Source organism: Bos javanicus, chromosome 14 (genome assembly GCF_032452875.1).
Source record: "Bos javanicus breed banteng chromosome 14, ARS-OSU_banteng_1.0, whole genome shotgun sequence".
Classification (NCBI taxonomy): Eukaryota; Metazoa; Chordata; class Mammalia; order Artiodactyla; family Bovidae; genus Bos; species Bos javanicus.
The window spans coordinates 38,476,163-38,501,755 of NC_083881.1; the positions used below are offsets into that span (position 1 = coordinate 38,476,163).

General features: G+C 37.5%; 1 protein-coding gene across 2 annotated transcripts in view; it reads left to right on the forward strand.

Annotated features, from left to right (window-relative positions):
* The window catches only part of CRISPLD1 (cysteine rich secretory protein LCCL domain containing 1), a 50,750-nt gene that overhangs the window by 14,737 nt on the left and 10,420 nt on the right, over window positions 1–25,593 (forward strand). The window contains exons 3-12 of one of the 2 annotated variants that reach the window (XM_061439036.1): window positions 13,910–14,028; window positions 14,374–14,506; window positions 15,641–15,756; window positions 16,520–16,620; window positions 18,348–18,488; window positions 18,658–18,718; window positions 18,823–18,889; window positions 19,073–19,203; window positions 22,081–22,124; window positions 22,220–22,292. In XM_061439036.1, the coding sequence (XP_061295020.1) occupies window positions 13,910–14,028; window positions 14,374–14,506; window positions 15,641–15,756; window positions 16,520–16,620; window positions 18,348–18,488; window positions 18,658–18,718; window positions 18,823–18,889; window positions 19,073–19,203; window positions 22,081–22,124; window positions 22,220–22,292 (986 nt within the window). Of the gene's footprint in view, window positions 1–13,909; window positions 14,029–14,373; window positions 14,507–15,640; window positions 15,757–16,519; window positions 16,621–18,347; window positions 18,489–18,657; window positions 18,719–18,822; window positions 18,890–19,072; window positions 19,204–22,080; window positions 22,125–22,219; window positions 22,293–25,593 lie in introns of those variants that run through there. The other variant, XM_061439037.1, reaches the window with a different exon arrangement.

Genomic DNA, 25,593 nt, shown 5'->3' on the forward strand with positions numbered 1-25,593 from the left:
AAAGGCAAAATATGAACATGGACATTATTTAATAGGCTAAACAGGTTTTAAGTTTTAAGTGTTTAATCAAAGAAAATTTTCAATCACTAGAAAATTAAGGGTAGAAAAAATGTTTTTCATGAAAAAGCAGCTAGGTATGATTTGGGGAATAGAAATCAGGGTGCTTTAGTCCAGGGTCACTCAGGCTTTACTGTGCATATGAATTCCCTGGGAATCTTGTTAACATGCAGATTATGACTCAGGAGGTCTGGGTGGCCCCCAATATTCTGCATTCCTACCAAGCTCCCAGGTGATGTGGCAGCCACTGTGGCAGTCCCGCAGCCACTGGGAATGGAACTCTGAGTAGAAAGCTTGAGGCTGTCCAGAGGAAGTGAAGTCTAAAAAGAGACATTAAAAATTGACTCTAGGATCCAGATCCTTTTTCACCTCAACTCTCACATTCACTTTCTCCTTTTTCTAAGGGAGCACCTCTTAATTATTAGTGCAGGAAAATAGAAATCACTCCCTTTCATGAAGTGCTTAGAAACCAAAAAGAGAAGCTTAAACAATAAGATTTCCCAAGACCCACTGTTTAAATCTATCTACTTGGAGGAGTGGTGGTAAATGGAATCTCAAAATTAGTTAATGGCACAGTTCTGTGGGATAGTGAAAACAGAGGTTCAGTGAATGACAGGATAAACTGAAAAAGCCACATGAATAAGAAGGAAGGAAGTAGAATTCAGAAGTGAGCAAGAACAGAGGTGAGGGCTGGGGGAAGGGGTGGGGGTGTAGAAAAGGTCAGCTAGATCAGATAATGAGCTATTAGATAAGACCCAAGAATGAGCATGGGAGTTACTTTTTATAACTCTCCCCTTTGTGTTGCTGTTGCAACTCAAATAGTTCAGGTAACCTTATCTAAACAGGAGACAATCCAATAAATGTGCTAGGAATAAAATATGAAACTGTATCTTGTGTTTGTTCAAGACGTGGCAAATCCAAATCTGAAATATTGAATGATTGACTGATGGGCTCAAAAAAACCTATAGTGAGATCAGGTGTCCAGAGACAGGAAACTAAAGCCAAGAAAGAAAGAGGTTGGGGAGGGGAGGCTTTTGACTGAAGATGAAGAAAGAACCTCAGAACTCCTGTCTAGAAAGAAAAGGCTGAGAGAAGAGTTTTTGTTGCTTGAGTTCGGTGAATGCAGTGAATACATCTAAACAAATGAAAAGCAGTGCTCTTTCATAAAATCACCTGCATCGTTATTCCATATACCTTGGGCTTTTTAGGCTGTAGGCATCTTGCCAACCTGCTGCTTTTGCAGATGCTGGAATGATTTATGTGCATCTTGTTTTCTCTCCAGTGAATTTCTCCTCTTCCTTCAAGACTCACCTAAAGACTAATCTGCTTTTTTGTCTAAACCCCCTTGTCCAAAGTTCAGTTCAGTTCAGTTGTTCAGTTGTGTCCGACTCTTTGCGACCCCATGAATCGCAGCACGCCAGGCCTCCCTACCCATCACCAACTACCGGAGTTCACTCAGACTCACATCCATCGAGTCAGTGATGCCATCCAGCCATCTCATCCTCTGTCATCCCCTTCTCCTCCTGCCCCCAATCCCTCCCAGCATCAGAGTCTTTTCCAATGAGTCAACTCTTTGCATGAGGTGGCCAAAGTACTGGAGTTTCAGCTTCAGCATCATTCCCTCTAAAGAAATCTCAGGGCTGATCTCCTTCAGAATGGACTGGTTGGATCTCCTTGCAGTCCAAGGGACTCTCAAGAGTCTTCTCCAACACCACAGTTCAAAAGCATAAATTTTTCGATGCTCAGCCTTCTTCACAGTCCAACTCTCACGCCCATACATGACCACAGGAAAAACCATAGCCTTGACTAGATGGACCTTTGTTGGCCAAGTAATGTCTCTGCTTTTGAATATGCTATCTAGGTTGGTCATAACTTTCCTTCCAAGGAGTAAGCGTCTTTTAATTTCATGGCTGCAGTCACCATCTGCAGTGATTTTAGGTACACTCTAACCCCAGTTCCTTGGCTTCTACAGCATTTCATACCTGTCTCTGCCTCTGTTATTTATATCCTTGTCTCTTTCTCTTGCCTTACCTTCCTTTGTGGGAAGGAACTGTGCTTTAGTAGTTTCTGCATTTCCTCAGCTGAGAGGCTGACACATACTCTAAGCTCCATTTATATTAATTGGAAGGGGAAAAATGGAATAAAAAAGGTAAAAGGATGACAAGATTTTCAGCAGTGATTCTAAAATGGAAGGAATGAAAAAGGATTTGATTAATTCTGTTTCAACAAGGAAATGCTCTTAGTTTTAATATGCTTTCTAGGTTGGTCATAACTTTTCTTCCAAGGAGCAAGCGTCTTTTAATTTCATGGCTACAGTCATCATCTGCAGTGATTTTGGAATATTAATAGGTCAAGACTTAGAGAACTGATAGATGGTATTGTACTTTGTCAATACTAAAGAATTTCCTTAAATACTGAGGTCTCTTAAATATAGTCTTAAAGATTAACAACTTCTCTCCTAAATGGCAACAAAAACAATGAAAGCATTGTAGTCTTGAATTTATCACAAAGTCAGTAAAAAGATATGGCCTTTACAAAAATAATCCATGTTCAACTATTCAAAAGTTTATCTTTAGCCTAGCCTAGGTATGTCATGAGTTGGGCTTCCCTGGTGGCTCAGTGATAGAGAATCCACCTGCCAATGCAGAAGAGACAAGTTTGCTCACTGGATGGGAAGATCCCCTGGAGAAAGAAATGGCAGTCCAGTTCAATTCTTGCCTGGGAAATCCCATGACAGAGGAGCCTAGAGGGCTACAGTACAGGGGATTGCAAAATTAGCTAATAGCTAAGACAAGACTTAGCTAATAAACAACAGTAGCACCATGAATACCCTTTCACCTGATTCTAGAGCACACTAGTATGTTTGATGCAGAGTATTTAGGTTCCATATTTGTGATCCAAGTTATTGCCCAGGCCAGGCCAGCTGAGGCTAGAGAAAATCGATGAGTACATATTGGTAATATATTGTATGTCAAGTTTTATATTAGGCGACATGGAAAACACAGAAAAGGTATGAGACAGTTTTTGATTTAAAATTCTGCTTTGAGAATTAAAATCCAAAGTAGAAGCAGAGGTTGGAGAACACATAGTGATTGCTGGGTTTAATAAGACGATTCAGAGAAGGGTGAGATAAATAGAATACATAGTGTGGTTGAAATGACTTCTGAGAGGAGAGAGACTGTTAACAGGACTTTGGTGAAAGGATAATGTTTAAGTAACCAAGGAGGGGAGGAAAGAAAGAACAGTCTCGTAGGGGAAAATTTCTGATGGCTTCCGTGGCCGAGAAATGTGAACGGACAGGTACTGGAACCTTGCTTCTTGAAGTATGGTTATTCAGTGTATGCTTCTGTTAGAAATGTCATAACTTGGATTTCTCTCCTGACCTACTGAGTCAGAATCTGAGTTTTAACAAGATCTCCTGATGATGTTCAGGCATTTTAATGTTCCAGTAGAGTCAGCTCAGGTTGAGAAGGGGTGGATGGCAAGTGAGATAGGTAAGTAAGTTATAGCCAGATTTGGGAGGGCCTAGGCAAGGAGATGAGATGCGAATGAGCAGACATTCTGGAGAAAGGTAAGGATTTTGTTGATTTCACGGCTCTGAGGCGTCACAAGGACAGTTTGCCTTACATCATGCGTTCAGTCTGTCTGTATAATATCAAAACAGTGGGTGTAACTAAAATGATCTTGTGAGTTCACCCACACATGAAATTTTCATTCCAAAAATTATTTTAATTTTAGTAAACTGAAGAGGCAGTTTCCTCAATCATTAAGTCACTCCTTTGCTAAGACTTCCAAGGCTTTGTTTTGAAGTAGATTTTAGGTAAAACACTGCCACATCTGCCTCACATCTCTGTCATTTCCAGGAGACCCTCATATGTGCCTTGCCCTGGGGTGATGCTGCTATTTTCTCAGTACCTGGCAAAGCCTCTCTGTCCAGAAACCCAGGTGTTCCCTTTGAAATCTGAGCCTCGTGCATTTTCCCTGTGACTACAAAGTCTTTTCAAAGCAGGTGAAGCACAGGAATTAAAACACCTGAGGTAATTTCCGAGTTGTAAGGAATGTACTGTTTTCCAGTGCTTTTTGTACCAGATGACTTGGTCACAAAAACCTCATAGGCTCTTTTAGCATAGATTGATTGATTGATCTCCTTGATGTCTGGCTCTTCATTGTAGTTCTGATAATACCACCATCAGGGTGAAAAGAAGGTGGCTAAGATTTTATAACGAGGCATTCTTTTTGGAATTTGAAGCTGAAGCATTGTGAACTGTCACCTGTGTTACTTCCATTGAGAAACAGGTTCTTTCCTAGAGCTCCAGTTAATTGCTGTTGAGCAGATCACATTGACAGCTTATTCCATCAGATTTGGGGATCGCACTTTCTGATGTAAATAGAAAACACAACAGTGGTTTGAGAAGGATTTATGTTTTGACATATGATGGATATTTATAAACCTGTTGTTCCAGAAGGGCTGGCAGGATAAGAATTATCTTTTAAAGGTGGCGTTTAGAAAGAGATAGCTCTATGTGTTTTTGATTTTCTTCAACTGCTTGTACATTCATGAGCTGCCTAGAAAATCCTGATCATCCTTTTAGCTGTGTAGAAAAATTACATGTGAAAGTCTGTGCCTTACTTTGAAGATTTATCATTGGGTTTTCAGGACTAAGCTTGAAGAGATACCTCGTGTTAACTATTTATTGAGAATAACTTCTTGTCTTAGTTACGCTGAAGTTTTACTGGGAAGTTTTATTGAAGGTTTTCAGTTGTATTTCTCTGTTTGGCACAGTATTAAAACTTTATCCAATAGGGATGATTCAGAAACAGTTCTCTAGAATCATAATTAGGCTTCCCTGGAGGCTCACATGGTAGAGAATCTGCCTACAGTGCAGGAGACCCATGTTTGATCCCTGGTTGGGCAGATCCCCTGGAGAAGGGCATGGCACCCCACTATAGTATTGTTGCTTGTAGAATCCCAGGGAGAGAGGAGCCTAGTGAGCTATAGTCTATGGGATCACAAAGAGTCAGACCTCACTGAGCAACTAACACTTTGGCTTTGCAGTCTTGAAAGTCACAAATCAACTTTTGCTTCTTAGTTAAGAAATAGCTTCTGTTGTCATCAGAACACTGGAGTGGGCTGCCATTTCCTTCCCCAATGCATGAAAAGTGAAAGTGAAGCTGCTCAATCGTGTCCGACTCTTCGCGACCCCATGGACTGCAGCCCTACCAGGCTTCCCCGTCCATGGGATTTTCCAGGCAAGAGTACTGGAGTGGGGTGCCATCGCCTTCTCCGTCTGCATGCAGATATATACATCTAAAAACGACAGATGTTCATGGAATTCATTTTCAAATTTTATAGTTTCATTGTAATTTATAGTTTTCGGTAGGAATATAAGACCAGAGGTTTCAGCCAAGATCTAGATGTCTAGCGTAATTGCATTTTCAAACACTATTGTGCTTTGATATTGTTACTTTGCCAGACAGCAATGCATATTTTAAAAGTCCAGTAAGATAGTCAAGGACCATTTCTTTTTGCATTTATCTTGAAAACCCAGTAAAGCTGTTTCAATTTTGCCAAAAGTTATAATGAACTTAAACATTATTTTTAGATTATTTAGATACTCTTTTGAATAGAAAATTACAACATTGCTTGCTATTTTAAAATATTTTTGAGTAAAAATTTATGTTAACTATTTAAAGCTATTTTTCAAAGCATGTGTGCTCAGTTGTGTCCGACTCTTCAGGCCCAGTGGACTATAGCTCACCAGGCTCCTCTGTCCATGGACTTTCCAGGCAAGAATGTCTTCGAAAAGACTTACATCTTTTCACGTCTCAGCATATCTTTGAAAAGACTTATCATAGCTTAAGCCACTTAGATGGGGTTTTGTAGAATGGTAGAAAATCTTGCAGTCATATTTCTCCCTCTTTAGAATGACATTAAACAGTTACTAAATTATGTGAGAGTTTCCAGTCAGTAGATTATTTCTGTGTGCATTTAAATGTGTCAGATCATGCTGGTCAATTTCCTATTAAAATTTATTTGTTTACTCATAATGTTTTTTTAATTGGTGAATCTAAACTATTGAGTTGCCAAAAAGTTTGTTTGGATTTTTTTCTGCAGCATCTTATGGAAAAACCTGAACAAACTTTTTGGCCAACCCAATATATGAAATAAACTATTTACATCTTCAGTGTCATTTAGAATATTTCCTTCAGTAGACTAATTATCATGGTACCTTCACCAGGAAGTGCTCATCAGTATCTTTGTGGATAAAGAGACATTTGTCATTTCCATCCCTACCACTCATCCTTTTTTTAAAAAATTTATTTATATATTTTAATTGGAGGCTAATTACAGTATTGTGGTAGTTTGTGCCGTACATTGACATGAATCAGCCACAGGTGTGTCTCCCATCCTGAACCCCATGGGCTGTGTCTCCCATCCTGAACCCCTCCTCCCACCTCCCTCCCCACCTCATCCCTCAGGGTCATCCTGGTGCACCTGCTTTGAGTGCCCTGTTTCACGCATCAAACTTGGACTGGTGATCTATTTCACATATGGTAATGTATGTTTCAATGCTCTACTCTGAAATCATCCCACCCTCACCTTCTCCCACAGAGTCCAAAAGTCTGTTCTTTGTATCTCTTTTGCTGTCTCACATATAGGGTCATCATTACCATCTTTCTAAATTCTATATATGTGTTAATATCCTGTATTGGTGTTTTTCTTTCTGACTTACTTCACTCTGTATAATAGGCTCCAGTTTCATCCACCTCATTAGGACTGATTCAGATGTGTTCTTTTTAATAGCTGAGTGATATTCCACTATGTATGTGCACCACAGCTTTCTTATCCATTTGTCTGCTGATGGACATCTAGCTTGCTTCCATGTCCTGGCTATTGTAAACAGTGCTGCGATGAGCAGTGGGGTACATGTGTCTCTTTCAATTCTGATTTCCTTGGCCTACCATTCATCTTTGAGGGTTTATGTGTGAAGAGTCTAAGTACAGAAATCAAGCAGATAATATCACAAAACTTTACTCCATATGCTTTAATACAATCTTTAGTACTAATACTTAATTAAAAAGTTCAAATTAATGTTTGACTTTTATTTGAAAAATAGTCTACTATTCTCTTTAGTTTTTGTACTAATAATTTTGAAGCCTCAATTATAAGAAAACACTCTTCAGGCAGATTCCTAGTGACTAATTAACATTGAGTTCAACTCTGGTTTAATGTACTGCAACAATAATTTTGACACTGCAAAATGACAGTGATTTCCAGGACAAGAATTTTAAGGTTATGTAAATGGACTTCCCAGATGGCTCAGTGGTAAAGAATCTGCATGTCAATCATGGAGATGCTGGTTTGATACCTGGGTTGGGAAGATCCGCTAAAAAAAAGGAAATGGCTACTCACTTCAGTATTCTTGCCTGGAGAATCCCATGGACAGAGGAGCCTGGTGGTCTATAGCCCATGGGGTTGTAAAAGTTGGACACAACTTAGTGACTATAAATGTACAATAGTATAGAAAATATATTTGAAAATCTTTATTGGAATAAAAACTGTGACCAGCCTAGACAGCATGTATTAAAAAGCAGAGACATTACTTTGCTGACAAAGGTCCATCTAGTCAATGCTGTGGTTTTTCCATTAGTCATATATGGATGTGAGAGTTGGACTATATAAAGAAAGCTGAGCGATGGAGATTTGATGCTTTTGAACTGTGGTGTTGGAGAAGACTCTTGAGAGTCCCTTGGACTGCAAGGAGATCAAACCAGTCAATCCTAAAGGAAATCAGACCTGAGAATTCATTGGAAGGACTGATGCTGAAGCTGAAACTTCAGTACTTTGGCCACTTGATGCAAAGAATTGACTCATTGGAAAAGACCCTGATGCTGGGAAAGATTGAAGGCAGGAGGAGAAGGGGACGACAGAGGATGAGATGGTTGGATGGCATTACCAACTTGATGAACATGAGTTTGAGCAAGCTCTGGGAGTTGGTGATGGACAGGGAAGCCTGGCGTGCTGCAGTCCATGGGGTTGCAAAGAGTCCAACGCAGCTGAGGAACTGAACTGAATCTTTTTTAAGAGAGGAACTATTCTCAGTATCAGAGAGAAAGAGTTATGTTACTAATGACTGTCTTTGCCTCATGTATAAGGGATACAACCTCTGGTAAGCCAGCAATATTAACTCTATTAAAAACTCCACTCCTCAATGATTTGCAGCTGTCATTGACTGTTATTATAACAGCGTAACAGGTATTCTGGTAGGAGTATGAATTGTGTATGCTCACCACATTTCACAAAGAAGAGCAGTCAATGGAATTTTCTGTATATGTCTAGATAGCTACATAATTTTCAAATTTTACAACACATTGTTTTATTACTAAAGTGAAGTGAAGTGAAAGTTGCTCGGTTGTATCCGACTTATCCTACTCTTTGCAGCCCCATGGACTGGAGCCTGCCAGGCTCCTCTGTCCATGGAATTTTCCAGGCAAGAATCATGGAGTGGGTAGTCATTTCCTTCTCCAGGGGCTCTTTGCAACCCAGGGATTGAACTCAGGTCTCCCGCATTGCAGGCAAATTCTTTACTGTCTGAGCCACCAAGGAAGCCCTTTTAGTGCTAAAACTACTATAAATGTCAAGGTTTACTTTTAAAAGTCCTTTGTCAAGGTTTAAGGTTTCTCATATACACACACACAGGAAATGATAGAGCCACTATGTTCAACTGGTTGAAAAATGACCCAGGAGACAAAGTATGTTAATAATATTCTAAATGTTTCTTTTAGTAATAAAACTTAAATTGAAGACTTTACTATGTTCTCAGAAGGAACAGCTTATTCGTGTAGCTGGAAAATAGAGTGGTTTTTATTTCTGCACACCTCAAGTACCCGTTCTATAAAGAAATGGTAATTTTAAGTGTGGCTTGGCTTTAAATTAGTCCTGGGTGAATAGTTCAGAGAGAAAAAATGAAGCTGGTTAGGCCATCTTGATTTAATTTACAATCCTGAATTTAAATAGAAATGTATGGAGAGTAACCTGCATTTAAATGGGATGGGTATGAATTATTGCCTGTCTTCAAACCTGAAATATTATGTTGTAGCATAAAAATATATATTGTGTGCTGTTGTCATGTTATATGATAGTATTCCTTCCAGGACAGCTATATTTTCAGTGATTTTTTTTTTAAAGAATGTTCTTGATTCCTATTATTGAACTTATCCTAAATAGCTGTGCTTGATTAGATTCTTCAACTGATTACTTTCAAAATTGTCACTAATATTTATTAAATATTGATAACAAATTTTAGCTGCATGCTTTTTGCCTCAGTTCTGGGATTAAAATAATGTTTGTCCCTGTTTTAGCATTATCATAGTTAATTTGACATGCTCCACTCCCTGTTTTATTATTTTTAATGAGTGTTATTTATTTTTATTTTTGGCCACATCCTGCAGCATGTGGGGTCTTAGTTTCCCAACCAGGGATAAAACCCACACCCCCTGCATTGGAAGGTGGTATCTGACTACTGGACCACCAGGGGTGTCCCCCACCCCCATTTTTAATGGATTAAATAGAAGAGAAGTCATGCTGTAAAAACAACTTGTCCATAATATATAGTCAACAATTGAATTTTAGTCCTTAAAGGAGCCTGAATTGTCTTCTATCTCAACTGACATATTTTACAAATAAGAAAACATAGCCTGAATCATTCGAATGATATGTTGTAGATTTTATTCCAGTTTCTACACAACAGATATATAAACAGACTTTGGATATACAACATATTTGTGAACTTGGAAATATGGGTGTATCTTCTCTAGAAAGAATCCATCAATTTTGTAGGAAAAACTGATGTCTAAGGTTGTAGAATTGTGTGTAACACAAGAGTAAATTGACCCTGAATAAGGGCCTTAAGAACTCCCTTAGCTGGGTGGTTCTTCTTTGGGGTCTCTGACTTGTTTGTAGTGACCTGGACAGGCAAACTTACAAGTCTGATGTCTGGGCCAGGAAAACACAAACAGAAGGGACTCTTCTTGCATCTCTCTGTCTGTTTCTGTGTGGTCTCTCCATCTTATTTTTTTAGCTACCTCTTCTGGGTAGCTGAAATCCTAATTTGTTGATTCAGGTCTTTTAAGATATGTGCCTCAAAAGAGAAAGAATCAGATAGAGGCTTTATTTCCTAACCTAGCTGGGGAAATCTCACAAGGCTATTCTGTTTGTTAGAAGGGAGCCACTATCTAACTCAACTTGAAGGAAAGGGGAGGGAATTCAACTCCACCCTTCGTGGGAAGAGTGTTTTAAAACCATTCCAATGGTTTCAAGGCCTTTTTTTTTTTCCTTCCCCATCTAGGAATGTTTGTGTTTTTCTTCTGGTGCCTGGCTGCTCTTTGTGAGGTTGCTTTGTTGCTAGATTAGAAACCTATGGATAAATATATTTTCACTGTGGTGGTGGTTAGGCGCTAAGTCGTGTCCGATTCTTTTGCGACCACGTGGACTGTAGCCCGCCAGGCTTCTCTGTCCAAGGGATTTTCCAGGCAAGAATACCTGAGTGGGTTGCCATTTCCTCCTCCAGGGTCTCTTCCTGACCCAGGGGTTGAACCCGAGTCTCTGCATTGGCAGGTGGATTCTTTACCACTGAGCCATGAGTATGACTAAAATATTATGCAAGAACCTGATTTTCAAGATTGAAGGCAAAAATTTGTTTGTCTCTTAAGGACAACCTACTTACCAGGGAACTCTACCTAGAAATAAGCTTGCTTTTGAGCAATGACTGTCTCTGACCATCTGGATACAAAAGGAAATCAGCATCTTGCTCATTTTTGGGGACTTCAGCCAAATTCTTTGTTTCTTACCTAATTTGTTTGGGTAAATAATGACAGTAATTTGAATTATGCCTTTGCATCTTACATAAAATATAATTATAAAATTAGGTCTAATATAAGTAATGAATTTAATTAATAGTATGTTCACATTTGGCAAAGTGTTTACCCGATACTTACTGATAGCATACGTTTCTGATGTCTATACCACAAAACCAGTTGTCTTGAACATTAGATATTAATTCAAAGTGAAATTCAAGTTTTTATGAAATCCAGATACTTTTATGCTGTTAATTTTTTAGTGGCATGTAAATATTCTTTTTGTGTGTATTTTTGGTAGATAATAAAGATGTAGTATTATCCTAATTTTGTATACTGTTTTTTTCTGGCTTTGAAAGCATGATTTTATGTATTTCAGATCCACAGTTGAATTAGCAAGAATGTTTGTTGCAAGATTATATGGAGACTATACATAGAATGAAGAAACTTCCCTTCTTCACACATACTTTTTTTTCCTTTTGTTTTGTTTTCTAGTATCTTGTCCTTTTGAACCTCTAATCATGGTTAGGTTTCTTCCATCCGTTAAAAGGACTTCCCTGGTGGCTCAGGTGGTAAAGAATCTGCCTGCAATGCAGGAGACCCAGGTTCAATCACTGGGCGGGGAAGATTGCCTGGAAAAGGGAATAGCAACCTACTCCAGTATTCTTGCCAGGAGAATTCCAAGCACAGAGGAACCTGGCAGGCTACAGTCCATGGGGTTGCAAAGAGTGGGACACGACTGTGTGACTGACTGAGTGACTAACACTTTGATGTGAATTCTCAGCTCTCTGGCCAAGGATCAGACCCATCTCCTCTGCATTGCAAGGTGGATTCTTAAACACTGAACCGGCAGGGAAATCCCTTAAATTGCTCTTAGTAATGAATTAATACTGAGCGGACCTCATCTTCTTTGACTTCTCTGTAACATTTGAGCTTAATTGCCCACTCTCTACTCCTGGAATCTCTTGTCCTGTGCCTTTTATAATTTAATCCTCTTTCAGTTTTCCCTTAGCCTTTCTGATTCCGCTTTTCCTTGTTCATTTTACTTAAACATTTTTTTTTCTCCTCTTCAATTATAATAACCCCAGAGTTTGCTTTACATATTTTCTCATTCTGTATCATCTTCCTGAAGTAATTCATCTCTGAGTGAATAACTTGAAAATTCATGTCTTTGGAGTATATTTCTTTCCCCAGAACCCCAATCATCTATCTCCACTCTCCACTTGACGTATATACTGTGTGTATCACAGACACGTCACCCATCAGCCTTGAAATATGCATTGAAGTGCAGAGACATACACTTCTATTACAACAATCTATTTCTCTTTCTGTTTTTCTTTCTCACAGTTTGGTAATCTCATCAGTCTTCACCTTTTTTTTTTTTCTTTCCCTCACCGCCTGCCTTTAGTCATCCATCAACTTCTAGGAATTTAAATTCCCAAACATTATTTCAGTCTGTCTGCTTTTCTCCAGTTTCACTGCTTTCACCTTAGGTTGTGTCCTCATTTTCTAGTTCCAGGCCTGTTTTTCTATCCTCCTAACATGCCCAGAATCCTGTAATTGTGCCAGTATTGAACCCAGTATTGGAAAATTCTTTGTTTTTACCACCCCATTCACTATGCTGCCTGATTTTCAAATTAACAAACTGAATATTAAACTCTGGACATACGAAATGATTTTGGTAATGATTTTGTAATTGTAAATGTTTCTTTATCAAGTATTTTTAAAATGTGAGTTAGTCACTCTTGTTGGATTTTTTGCGTACAAAAATACATTTCTATTTTATGGAATTCAGATTCATTAACCATTCATTTATTCAGCAGACATTTACTGGCCACCTTGTCCATATGACAGACATAGATAACAAGCTGCGGTTACAAACATGAGTTAAACAACTGTCCCCAAGCCACTCACAGGCCCGTGACAGAGACATACGGATGAACACTAGCATCTCAGTGCCGTGCTGAGTCTCTTCAGTCGTGTCCAGCTCTTTTCGACCCCATGGACTATAGCCCACCAGGCCCTACTGTCCGTGAGACTCTCCAGGCAGGAATACTGGAGTGGGTTGCCATTCCCTTCTCCGGAGGCTCTTCCCGACCCTGGGATTGAACCCATGTCTCTTAAGTCTCCTGCGTCGGCGGGCGGGTTGTTTACCACAAGCGCCACATGGCAAAGAGCGTAACAAAGCTTCAGAGTCCAAAGGAGGAAATGGCTTACGTTTCAGAGAAATGAAAATGTGTCAAGAATGTATTATATAAAGTTGGATCATGATAAGAGTAAGGATCTGTCTGACAAATAATTGGGACAAGGATGTGTTCTTCAGAGGAAACAGTGCTAGCAAAAGCAAGGAATAACGGTTTTATGACAGGGAATATTGCGAGCGAGGATTTGGACTTTATGTGTACAGGGATTTGTTCAATGTGATTAGACAGAGGAATCACTTAAGTGTATTTGTGTCCACTTAGGCAATTCTTATGGAGAAGGCACTGGCACCCCACTCCAGTACTCTTGCCTGGAAAATCCCACGGACAGAGGAGCCTGGTAGGCTGCAGTCCATGGGGTCGCTGGGAGTTGGACACGACTGAGCGACTTCACTTTCACTTTTCACTTTCATGCATTGGAGAAGGAAATGGCAACCCACTCCAGTGTTCTTGCCTGGAGAATCCCAGTGATGGGGGAGCCTGGCGGGCTGTAGTCTATGGGGTCACACAGAGTCGGACACGACTGAAGCGACTTAGCAGCAGTAGCAGCAGCAGGCAATTCTTAACACTAATAGAGCAGATTGGAGAGATGTGGGATGGATGAAAGGAGATTCATTAGGAGGCTAGTGCAAAAATCTAGGTGAGAGATGATGAGAACCCAGATTAAGATGCTGACTTTGCAAAGAAGTCAGAAAGAAGAAAACGTAACTAACTGTATATTCTAAAGAAATGTCCAAACTCTCTATATACATTATCCTTTCATGTCTGTATTTTGTTTTTGTTTTGAATCGTAGACATGGGATGTAGAACTGGAACGGTCTGCAGAATCCTGGGCTGAAACTTGTTTGTGGGAACATGGACCTGCGAATTTGCTTCCGTCAATTGGACAGAATTTGGGAGCCCACTGGGGAAGGTAGCTTAAAATATAACTTTTTTGTTTCTGAAAACAGAAGAGTTTGAAATGAAATACTTACTAATTCATCATTGTAAGTTTTCAAAGGCTTAGTGCCTAAAAGGAAAACAAGCAGTCACACCAAGACAAATAAGAAAAAAATAAATATTATAGCAGAATGATCAGCAGTACCCTAGACGTGTTTTTGTTTCAAGTAATTGATATATTAGTGACGTAATAGGCAAAAGTGTTTAATATGAGTAAATTCCACAGAACTGCCTCTCTACCACATTTTATCAGTGCTTTCAGCAATGTTTAGCTTTCTCCAGCCTTACTTGATCTTTGTGGTTATTTTCTTTCAAAAAGATATAGGCCCCCAACATTTCATGTGCAAGCATGGTATGATGAAGTAAGAGACTTTAGCTACCCGTATGAACATGAATGTAACCCGTATTGTCCATTCAGATGCTCTGGTCCTGTATGTACTCATTATACACAGGTATGTCTGGGGTATATTATACTTTATTCCTCTGAATTTGTGAAACTAACAAAGTTTTCTTTGTTTGTTTTTTGTAGGAGAACTTATAGGTACTGAACATTTGTCTTCCTTATATCATTTAATATGGCTGTTACAAATCTATAGATGCATGTAGAACAGGCTTATAAATTTTTATAAACAATAGTGGAGAAATGTATAGACATTTCCTTAAACATATTATTTCAGTGATTTTACGTTTAAAATACTTTAATATAGCCCCAATAAATGCAGATGGGAGGAAATTTACCATCTTTATATTCAGATGTCTTTATTTTTTATTTTCCAAAAATAAAAATATGGTTTTATTTACCATGACATTCAGTATATTTGATGCATGCAGCATTTATCTTTTTAGAAAAATTCTCAGTGTTCCCATTGGATATGTCCTAAACTACTAAATCAGCCAATTAATGGCAGAGTTGAATAGATAAAACTCACCACAGATCTGAGTTTCTAGACTTTTTATGACTGATTATTACTGAATATAAAGCATACTTCTGTATACCTTAGCATGTCCAAGATTAAGATCAGCAGGAGGTTCCCTAATAGGCAGTGACACATTAAAATGTGAGAAATTTGAACACCTAAACTTTTGCTCCAGTACTTTCTGTTTTAAGATGAGAATTTCTCTTCCTTTGTTAGGTAGGTTTCTTCATTAAAAAAATTAATATGCCATTTAGGCTTGTGAAGGTGTGTAACATTTGAATTATTTAGTAACAAATAAGATTTTTATGTTTTATATATGAAAATTGGATAAGGGAATGGCTACCCACTCCAATATTCTTGTGGAGAATCCCCATGGACAGAGGAGCCTGGTGGGCTACAGTCCATGGGGTCACAAAGAGTCAGACTCGACTAAGCACCTAACACTTTCACTTTCAGAGTTATTATGTATCTCTCGCTCTCTCTTTTTTTAAGTTAAATTAAGGACTTCCTAAAATCTCTAGAAAAATATCCTTTTGGACATTGCCTCATTTCATTTTGAATGGTAACAGCTGGTTCTCGAGTTCACTTCTATACATTTTCTCTCAGATAGTTGTTGTCTTATTTCATCTCAACCTGCTTTCTCTGAGGCTTTTTTCCCCTCTGATGTAGGTGGTGTGGGCAACAAGTAGCAGAATAGGCTGTGCCATTAATTTGTGCCACAACATGAACATCTGGGGGCAAATATGGCCCAAAGCTGTTTACCTGGTGTGCAATTATTCCCCAAAGTGAGTAGACAAAACACTGTTTTATATGTAAATATTTCTTAACAATGTAGATATAACTTTATATTCTTGACTTTTTTTTCTCATTTTCAGTGTGTGTTATGAAGTAAAGTGCACTGGTTTTACTCACTTTACTTAATATGGCAACAGTTATGGTTGCCCGATGCATAATGAATGTGAAAATTTAAACTTTGATCTTTGTAAAGATAAGAATCATATTTTTAGGCCTTCAGTTTTACTTATTGTACTATTATATTGTTTAAATATTTAATAATTTGGGTTTATTAGAGATGAGAAACTATAGACTGAGAAATGTATTTTCATCTGTGTAAAGACCCTTCAAATAATTACATTGAAAATATTACACAACTAAACTTCAGTCAAATGTAAGTCAAAAGTCTATTTTTATTAAGACAAATGGAATATAGATGAATATCCCATAGCAAAAGTTAGTGTTTTGAAGAAGTTTGGTTTTGTAATTCTTAACAATACATATAGCACATTATTTAGAATATTTTCAAAAGAATGGGATAGCAATGTATGTCTAAACTTAGTAACAATGAGATGTCACTTCACATTTGTCAGAAATACTATTATTAAAAAGAATACAAATAACAAATATTGGTGAGGATGTAGAGAAAAGAGGACCCTTGTACATTGGTGCTGGGAATGTAAATTAGTGCAGCCACTGTGGAAAACAGTATAAAGATTTCTCAAAAATAGGAAAAATAAACTACCACTTAATGGAGTGAATTATTTTTTTAAGGGGAAACTGGTGGGGCCATGCCCCCTACAAACATGGCCGGCCCTGTTCTGCTTGCCCACCGAGTTTTGGAGGAGGCTGTAGAGAAAATCTGTGCTACAAAGGTATGTGCTATTGTAACATTCAGTTTGATTTATATTTTAATCCAACTTCCACATTAATTTGTGTTTAAAAAGCCAGAAGGCACATTTAATTATTACATGAAAAATTTTCAGAACTCTATTTCAAATATTCTGAAAAATCATTTAAAATATTTTAAGAATATTTATAACATTAATAAGTCTATTACACTAATTTGTATTTAAAGGAAAGTTGCATGATTGCTTCAGATGACCACTTAATTCTACTTTGAAATTATCCTAGAGTGATGAGTATATTTACAGTCTTAAAAACCATCTTGATATAGTGTTGGCTAGAATTATTTCCATGAATGTCAATTTTTTTGAAGAATTTAGTAATTTAACACAATTTATTTTAAGTGCTTTAAAAATTTTTGCCTAAATACCTATCTGTGACTCTTATTGAACCATGCCCAATGAATTATACTAATTCTCTGCTTCTTACTGCAAAAGTATATAATTTCTCATGCCAAAATAACAATATATGTGCATATATATACACACATAAAATATATTATAAAACTGTTGCAAAAAGTGCTGTCTCGCATACATTGGATGTCCTCAAAAGTAAATGTAAAGTAAATGAAATGCATGGTGTCTTATTTGTAGCACATGAAGATAAAACTTACCTGATAAAACTATGTGAAGGTCATCCCCTTATTGGGTATCCAAGTGAACATTTTACTCTCTTGTACTACTTTATTCTTAATGATGACTAAATGAAGATTAATGCAGACCAAGTGTATTAGAAACTATGTGTAAATGAAGCCACTTTTCAGTACTCAGAGATCTTTTTTCCCTTAATGATTGAGTACTCATTAGGGATAATAAGTAGACAAGAAGTAACCATATATTTCACTCTGTTACATGAGCCATTTTTAATTCCTAAAAATATTCTTCTTTGTGTGCGAGTCTGTTTTCCATCCGTTCTACCCCCAAACCTCCAACCTGCCTGCTCCATTGTCAGTGACCACAATGTTTTTTAAAGCTGACTTTCCTCTGAATTCATACTTCCTTTTTTTAGGTTCTGAATTCTTGGACATACATGAAAATAACCACATTTTCAAAATGTGCCCATCAAGCCCTTGATATAAGCCAGCCTGGAAAAAAATATTAAATTCAATGTTTGCATATTTTCCATTGTTAAATTTAAATTTCTGCACATTGAATTTCTTTCTGCACATTGAATTTCCTTCTACAATAGAAACTTTTCCATGGGAACTGATATTGTGATAAATAACAAGGAAATGTCAATTCTTCTTAGGCTGAATTTCCTTTCAGGAGAATTTTAAATGTGATTCTTTTGAAAATTTTGAGTGTTATCCTCCTGAAAAAGATGGTTTCATTTGAGAAAAGAAATGAAAAGTCATAAGCCTCAACTTCATTTAGATCACTGTATAGATTTCATGGTGTCATTATGAAAGTGAATCATTGATTTCACTTTAAAATATAAGGAAAGCTTAGAAATGATTCCATTTGATATTAGCCAAATGGTAGCATAAATGAATCAAGGGCTCAAAAGTTTATGCACCTGCTTTATTTATTCCAATGCAGTATGTAAGATCACTACTGTAAGCCAACGTGTGCCAATATACAATATGGATTTTTCTAGTAGTATCAAATGTTAGACAGGCATATAAAGATGTGTCATTCTTGATAATTTGTGCACATTTAAGAAGAACTCGTATTTCTTAAATCCTTTTCTCTGACAGAAGGATCAGATAGTTACTATCCCGCTCAAGAAGAAGAAACAAATGAAATTGAACGGCAGCAGTCACAAGTCCACGACACCCACGTCTGGACAGTAGCCGATGATAGTAACAGAAACGAAGTCATAAGCACGCAGCAAATGTGTAAGACCTCTGCATTATTTACAGAAATTGTAAAGTCTACATTGCTGACATAGTCAATTATATTTTATTAATCTTGAACATTTTTAGAATGGCAAAAACTTGGCATTAGACTGTATGGATGAATCAGAGCAGCTGTACATCAACTAAATTATTATCTTTTAAATTTTAGCTCAAATTGTTTCTTGTGAAGTAAGATTAAGAGATCAGTGCAAAGGAACAACCTGTAATAGGTAATATTTATGATTGCACTCAAAATTAATTGACAAGATACAAAAATACTTTCATTTTATACAGACATTCAGAGAGGCTAAATTTTGTTTCCCGTTTCATTTAGATATGAATGCCCTGCTGGCTGTTTGGATAGTAAAGCTAAAGTTATTGGCAGTGTACATTATGAAATGGTAAGTATTATAAGTTTGAGGATAGACTCCTTTCAAATAATATTTGATTTTTAATGGAAAAAATAGTTTATGTATTTATAGATATTTTGCTAAGAAATGTTTAAAGCCATAAATAGTAATGAGTGGTATCCCATGCAGAATTCTTATTTTCACCACCTTTTCTCTCTCTTTCTTTTCTCCCAGCAATCCAGTATCTGTAGGGCTGCAATTCATTACGGGATAATAGACAATGATGGTGGTTGGGTGGATATCACTAGACAAGGAAGGAAACATTATTTTATCAAATCCAATAGAAATGGTGTTCAAACAATTGGGTAAGTACCTGAATAATCTTGTGACCAGAGATTTTAAGTTGCAACAATGAGTTACTTTCTTTTAGAACAAAGCACAGAAGAATTTAATTTATAAAGAGAGAGGATAGAAAGGCTTATTTCAGCTACATAATATCCATGGGCAAAAAGAAGGAAAAGTCTCTGAATTCAGTTGAACCCTTTTGCTTATACATGCTAAGTAAGTTGCTTCACTCGTGTCTGGCTCTTTGCAGACTCTGTGGACTGTAACCCACCAGGCTTCTCTGTCCATGGAATTCTCCAGGCAGTACTGGAGTGGGTTACCATTGCCTTTTCGAGGGGCTCTTCCTGACCCAGGGATCAAATCTGTGTCTCCTGCATTGCAAGTGGATTCTTAACATTGAGCCAACTTATGCAGATAATGCTAAAACTCTAAATTTTAAATTTTGTGTCATTCAGTTCAGTCGCTCAGTCGTGTCCAACTCTTTGCCACCCCATGAATCGCAGCACGCTAGGCCTCCCTGTCCATCACCAACTCCCAGAGTTCACTCAGACTCACCTCCGTCGAGTCAGTGATGCCATCCCGCCATCTCATCCTCTGTCATCCCCTTCTCCTCCTGCCCCTAATCCCTCCCAGCATCAGAGTCTTTTCCAATGAGTCAACTCTTCGCATGAGGTGGCCAAAGTACTGGAGTTTCAGCTTTAGCATCATTCCTTCCAAAGAAATCCCAGGGCTGATCTCCTTCAGAATGGACTGGTTGGATCTCCTTGCAGTCCAAGGGACTCTCAAGTCTCTTCTCCAAGACCACAGTTCAAAAGCATCAATTCTTTGGCGCTCAGCTTTCTTCACAGTCCAACTCTCATATCCATACATGACCACAGGAAAAACCATAGCCTTGACTAGATGGACCTTTGTTGGCCAAGTATTGTCTCTGCTTTTCAATATGCTATCTAGATTGGTCATAACTTTCCTTCCAAGGAGTAAGCGTCTTTTAATTTCATGGCTGCAGTCACCATCTGTAGTGATTTTGGAGCCCAAAATCTGACACTGTTTCCACTGTTTCCCCATCTATTTCCCATAAAGTGGTGGGACCGGATGCCATGATCTTTGTTTTTTGAATGTTGAGCTTTAAGCCAACTTTTTCACTCTCCACTTTCACTTTCATCAAGAGGCTTTTTAGTTCCTCTTCACTTTCTGCCATAAGTGTGGTGTCATCTGCATATCGTGTCATTAAGAATGTATAAATTTATAGTTTTTCCTATTGTGAAACAATACATATTTCACCTGTGACAGAAAATGCCCAAGAAGACTAATTGATTCGCATATTCTTCCTTTCTTGTTTAAAGACAATTATTTATTTTATGCAACACTGACTTTGCCAATAAGATAAATTAAGTACTAGATAAAAGAGCATTTTGAAAAGTCTCTAAATATGTAATGTATCATGTCACCTTTCTTCTCCTTAAAATGTAATTTGACTCAGCATAAAATAATTCCCTGGTGACTTCCCTGGTGACTCAATGGTAAAGAATCTGCCTGCCAGTGCTGGAGACATGGGTTCTATCCTTGGGTCAGGAAGGTCCCCTGGAGAAGGACAATGACAACCCACTCCAGTATTCTTGCCTAGGAAATCCCATGGACAGAGGAACTTGGTGGGCACTATAAGCCATGGAGTCACAAAGAGTTGAACACGATTTAATGACTGAACAACAACAAAAGCATTGATTAACTTTTGAAATGTTTGTCACATTAAACATAGTAAATATATTATTCTAAAACAAAATATTTTCATATGGTCTCTGTAGAAAATAGAAAAATGTAGACTTTTGAAATGTAGGCTTTGTAGTTTCTCCTGTGTAAAATGATAAACAATATTGAATCTCATTTTGGGATGCCTTTTCTTAGGAAATATGACATAGTCGCCCTTTTTTTGTAACTCTACAATTGCAAAAAAGTCCACAGTAGGGAATTCACAATGATAAGAAAGAATTTTTTTATATTAAAGATCCTTAAAAACTGGTGGGATGATGTGGTATATATACAGTTTTGTTCAAAGGCTTGATGTGTGTTTTTCAGACATTAGCAATTATTCTCTTAAGTAACAGTTTTATAGAAACACTTATTTATTAACTTATTCACTCAACAGATATTTATTAATTACCATCAATAAGTAATCAGTGTTAAGTATTCACTTTAGGAAGGCAAACACTGGGTGTTGCATTAAAGAACATTTATCCTATTATTTACTTTTTTTCTTTTAAGTTGTTTTTTATTATTTATTTTAGAAACTCTCTTGAAATTTGTAGAGTGTGTCAAATTAAAGTACCATCGCAAATAAGCATTACCTTTTGCAATAGATGTTTTTCTGAAAATCTGGTATAGATAAACCAATTAAAAATTTCATATATAATGGTATGCCTTTTCTTTTAGTCATGCTTTAATAATGCATATAAGGAGTACTAGAGGGAACAAAAAATGAATAATGCACAGTCCTTTAAGGTACTTATTATTTAGCAGTCTTTTTACAGTGCCTTGTATTGACTTTTTCAAAAGAATAAATTGGTTCTGTGATGACAGAGCATGAGTATATTGAAAATTTTAATTTTAATAAGAAACAAATATATAGATACAAATGTGTATTGTTTCATGCTGTTACCTATAAGTTTTTGAGATTGATAATGAAAAGAAGTCATTCTCTGATATCAAGAATGGTATCGACAAGGTCATATGGGTTTGGCATAAAATAGACGATTAATTCTAATACTACTTCTTGTCTAGATATTTAAATAAAATGTTTAAGATGAAATCAAATTTCACAGACTTAAAAAATGTAAGAATTTATGTTGATGTCAATGCATGTAAGATGTTGATGATTGAAATTTTTATATTTTTATCTTTAGCAAATATCAGTCTGCCAATTCCTTCACAGTCTCTAAAGTAACAGGTTAGCACTGTTTTTTCATCTTATTTTCTTATCACTCTGTTGCATATTATTGTTTCTAAAGGATTCACTTATTTTTTTGTGTTTGAATACTTCAGTTCAGGCTGTCACTTGTGAAACAACTGTGGAACAGCTCTGTCCTTTCCATAAGCCTGCTTCGCATTGCCCGAGGTACTGTGTTTTAGATTTTCTTCATTTTTAACCAGTGAATGGGGGACTTTTACCCTGGACAGCTGCTTTTGCCTGAGATCCTGGTGTCTCTAGGACTCAAGGGTGTTTGGTCTTGAACTGCTAGCAGTAGGAGCAATGGACACCACACACTGCATGCACTCCAAGCATTCTTAGTGTCCTTTCTCCAAAAAATGTAGGTTTTTGAAATTTTTTTTGTCTTTGTCTCTATGAAAAATATTTTGTTTTCACATTGGAAAAAAAAGACCCATATATTCATTCCAACAGCTTTACGGAGGCTTGGCCACCCAGTGAGTGACAAGTTACACACATCAGTCACTTGTCAGGTCATTGCATGACTCTTTCACAGATCCAGATCACATCAGGGCCAAACATCTTTCCTTAAGATTAGATGTAAAAGGAGGTACTGTTGAAATGTGTCAGCATTTTTATTCAAGCTTAATGGAAGTTGTAGTCAAAGGAAAGAAATACTAGATCACTGTCTACATTCTCGCAAGTGTATATAATAACAAGGTGTTAAAACCGGAGATTGGAACACGAACAAGCAAAAAGCTCCTACATTCTTGCTTTGAACTGAACTTACCTAAGTAGAAACTAACTCAGTTTGAACTGTGTTTGACCTCGGTCTTCCACAAACCAAGTGCTAAGTATGGTCAAGGCGGAGCCTGCACAGCCTGGTCCTAAGGGCAGAGCAGGTGGTTTTGCCCCTGTAGGGTGGGCAGGGAATGCACAACAGGTCTCAAATACAAAAACAATTTTGTTGTCAGTGGGGATACCCTTCCTCCAAAAGAAGGCATCTTTTATTAAAATCAACCCTTTAATTCAGTTATAAAAACTCAGATTCACATATTACTTATATTTAAATGGCTCTGGTTTAGATGCTACAGGAAGTATATACACTCTGGAGTCATACAGACTTTAGGAACATGAAATTTAAATAAGAATTGTAGCCATTTATTAAAAACTGCCTTGCAGAAGACCTGCTTTAATTGGTAAAGATAGTTGCAATTGAAATATTTTTTACAATACTTTTAGGAAAATAATTGATACTTTCATCAAATAATGATTTTCATAGGGTCATTTTGCTGAGCCTTGGAGGAGGGCATGGCAACCCACGATAGTATTCTTGCCTGGAGAGTCCTATGGACAGAGGAGCATAGCGGGCTTCAGTCCATGAGGTTGCAAAGAGTTGGGCATGACTGAGCGCATGTGCATGCATTTTGTTGAGACTCTGATTTACTATGTAGAATGAATTATGTTTTTTTTTTCCAGTCTTAGCTCTGATTTTCTTTTAGTTTATGTGTGTGTGTGTGAATGAATTCTGAAGAGCCAATCAATTTTAAAAAGTGCCACTTGAAAGTTTCTTAATTTCTGGGAGTGGATTTTTTTTAATGTCATGTGACTGATTGAACACTGATAATTTAACTCTATGTTTAAATCAAAAACCTTTTGGAAACTTTGAAAAAATGAGCTAAGGTATTAGTAAGTGAGTAGGATATCTGGAGAAAGAACATTCCATATAGAGGGAAAGATAAGCACAATGACCCAGAAGATAAGATTATTCCATATGTTTGAAGAATAACCATTAGGCCAGTGTGACTGGAGCTGGGTGAGAAAGTGGAAGGAGGGGTAGGATATAAAGTCAGAGAGGTAATGAGAAGACAATATTCAGGGCTTATTGGTCATTGTAAGGATATTGTCCTTTATTCTGAATCAGATGGAAAGCCACTAGAATATTTGAAGCAGAGAAATGATATGATTGGACTTGTATTCTTCAGTATAAGTGTGTGGGGAAAGTAGATTGGAAGGGGCAAGATTGGAAGCAGAGAGAGCATAGGAGAGCTTATTGTAGTGAGCTGGGTGTCAGATGATAGAGTCCAGAGTCACAGTGATCATGGTACTTCAGGATGCTCAGAGTTTATTTCAATGTACACCCAATAGAAATTGCTGGTGGGTTGAATATAAGGTTGAGGTAAGGAGGGAGATTAAGCCTAGAATAAAGGTTTTGGCTTGTGCAACCAAATAATGGAGTTGACATTTATTGTAGGAAGCCTAAAGAAGGAAGATTTGGGGGACTGGAGGAGGAGATTAGGAATTTGGTTTCAAACATGCTGAATTTGAGATGTTTATTAGGCCTAAGTGGAGATAAAATCAACGTGGATGGTGACTGCAGCCACTAAATTAAAAGATGCTTGCTCCTTGGAAGAACAGTTATGTCAAGCCTAGACAGTATTTTAAAAAGCAGAGACATTACTTTGCCGGCAAAGGTCCATATTGTCAAAGCTATGGTTTTTCCAGTAGTCATGTATGGATGTGAGAGTTGGACCATAAGGAAGGTTGAGCACTGAAGAATGGATGCTTTCAAACTGTGGGGCTGGAGAAGACTCTTGACAGTCCCTTGGACAGCAAGGAGATTAAACCAGTCAATCCTAAAGGAAATCAACCCTGAATATTCTTTGGAAGAACCGATGCTGAAGCTGAAGCTCCATATTTGGGCCACCTGATGTGAAGAGCTGACTCATTGGAAAAGGCCCTGGTGCTGGGAAAAATTGAAAGCAGGAGGAAAAGGGGGCAACAAAGGATGAGATGGTTGGATCACATCACCGACTCAATGGACATGAGTTTGAGGAAACTCAGAGAGATAGTGATGGACAGAGAAGCCTGGCATGTTGCAGTTCATGGGGTTGCAAAGAACTGGACATGACTTAGCAACTGAACAACAACAAAAACAAGTGGAGATATTGAATAAACAACAGGATATATAAATACAGATTTAGAATTAAGAGATAAGATCCCAACTAGAGATGTAAATTTGGAAATCAGCAGTTTATAGATGACAGTGAAATTGTCATGAAAAGCATGAAACTGGATGAGATACCAAAGATAGGATCATAGAGAAAAGAAACTATGAGATATATGTGGCAGACAGTGGTTCAGTTTTTCCAAGTTATATATTTGTTAATTTCTGCACCCACATTAGTTACCAAATTTCTAGATACTAAGAGAACAGTACTTCCTGATGTATCTTTCTGCTTTGAAGTCACAAATTAGAAAGCTTTCTGGCTAAATTTCTTTTGAAAGAAAGTGAGGGAAAAAAAGAAACACATTTGTGCCAAAAGCTGGGGTGGATAAGTAAGTAGAAGCAGTTGTGTCTGCTGCCTGGCTTCTACAATTGACCTATTTCAGAAGAAAAAAACTATTCAGCTATAAAAAAGAATAAAAATTTGCCATTTGCAACTACATGGATGGACTCTGAGGGCATTATGCTAAGTTTAATAAGTCA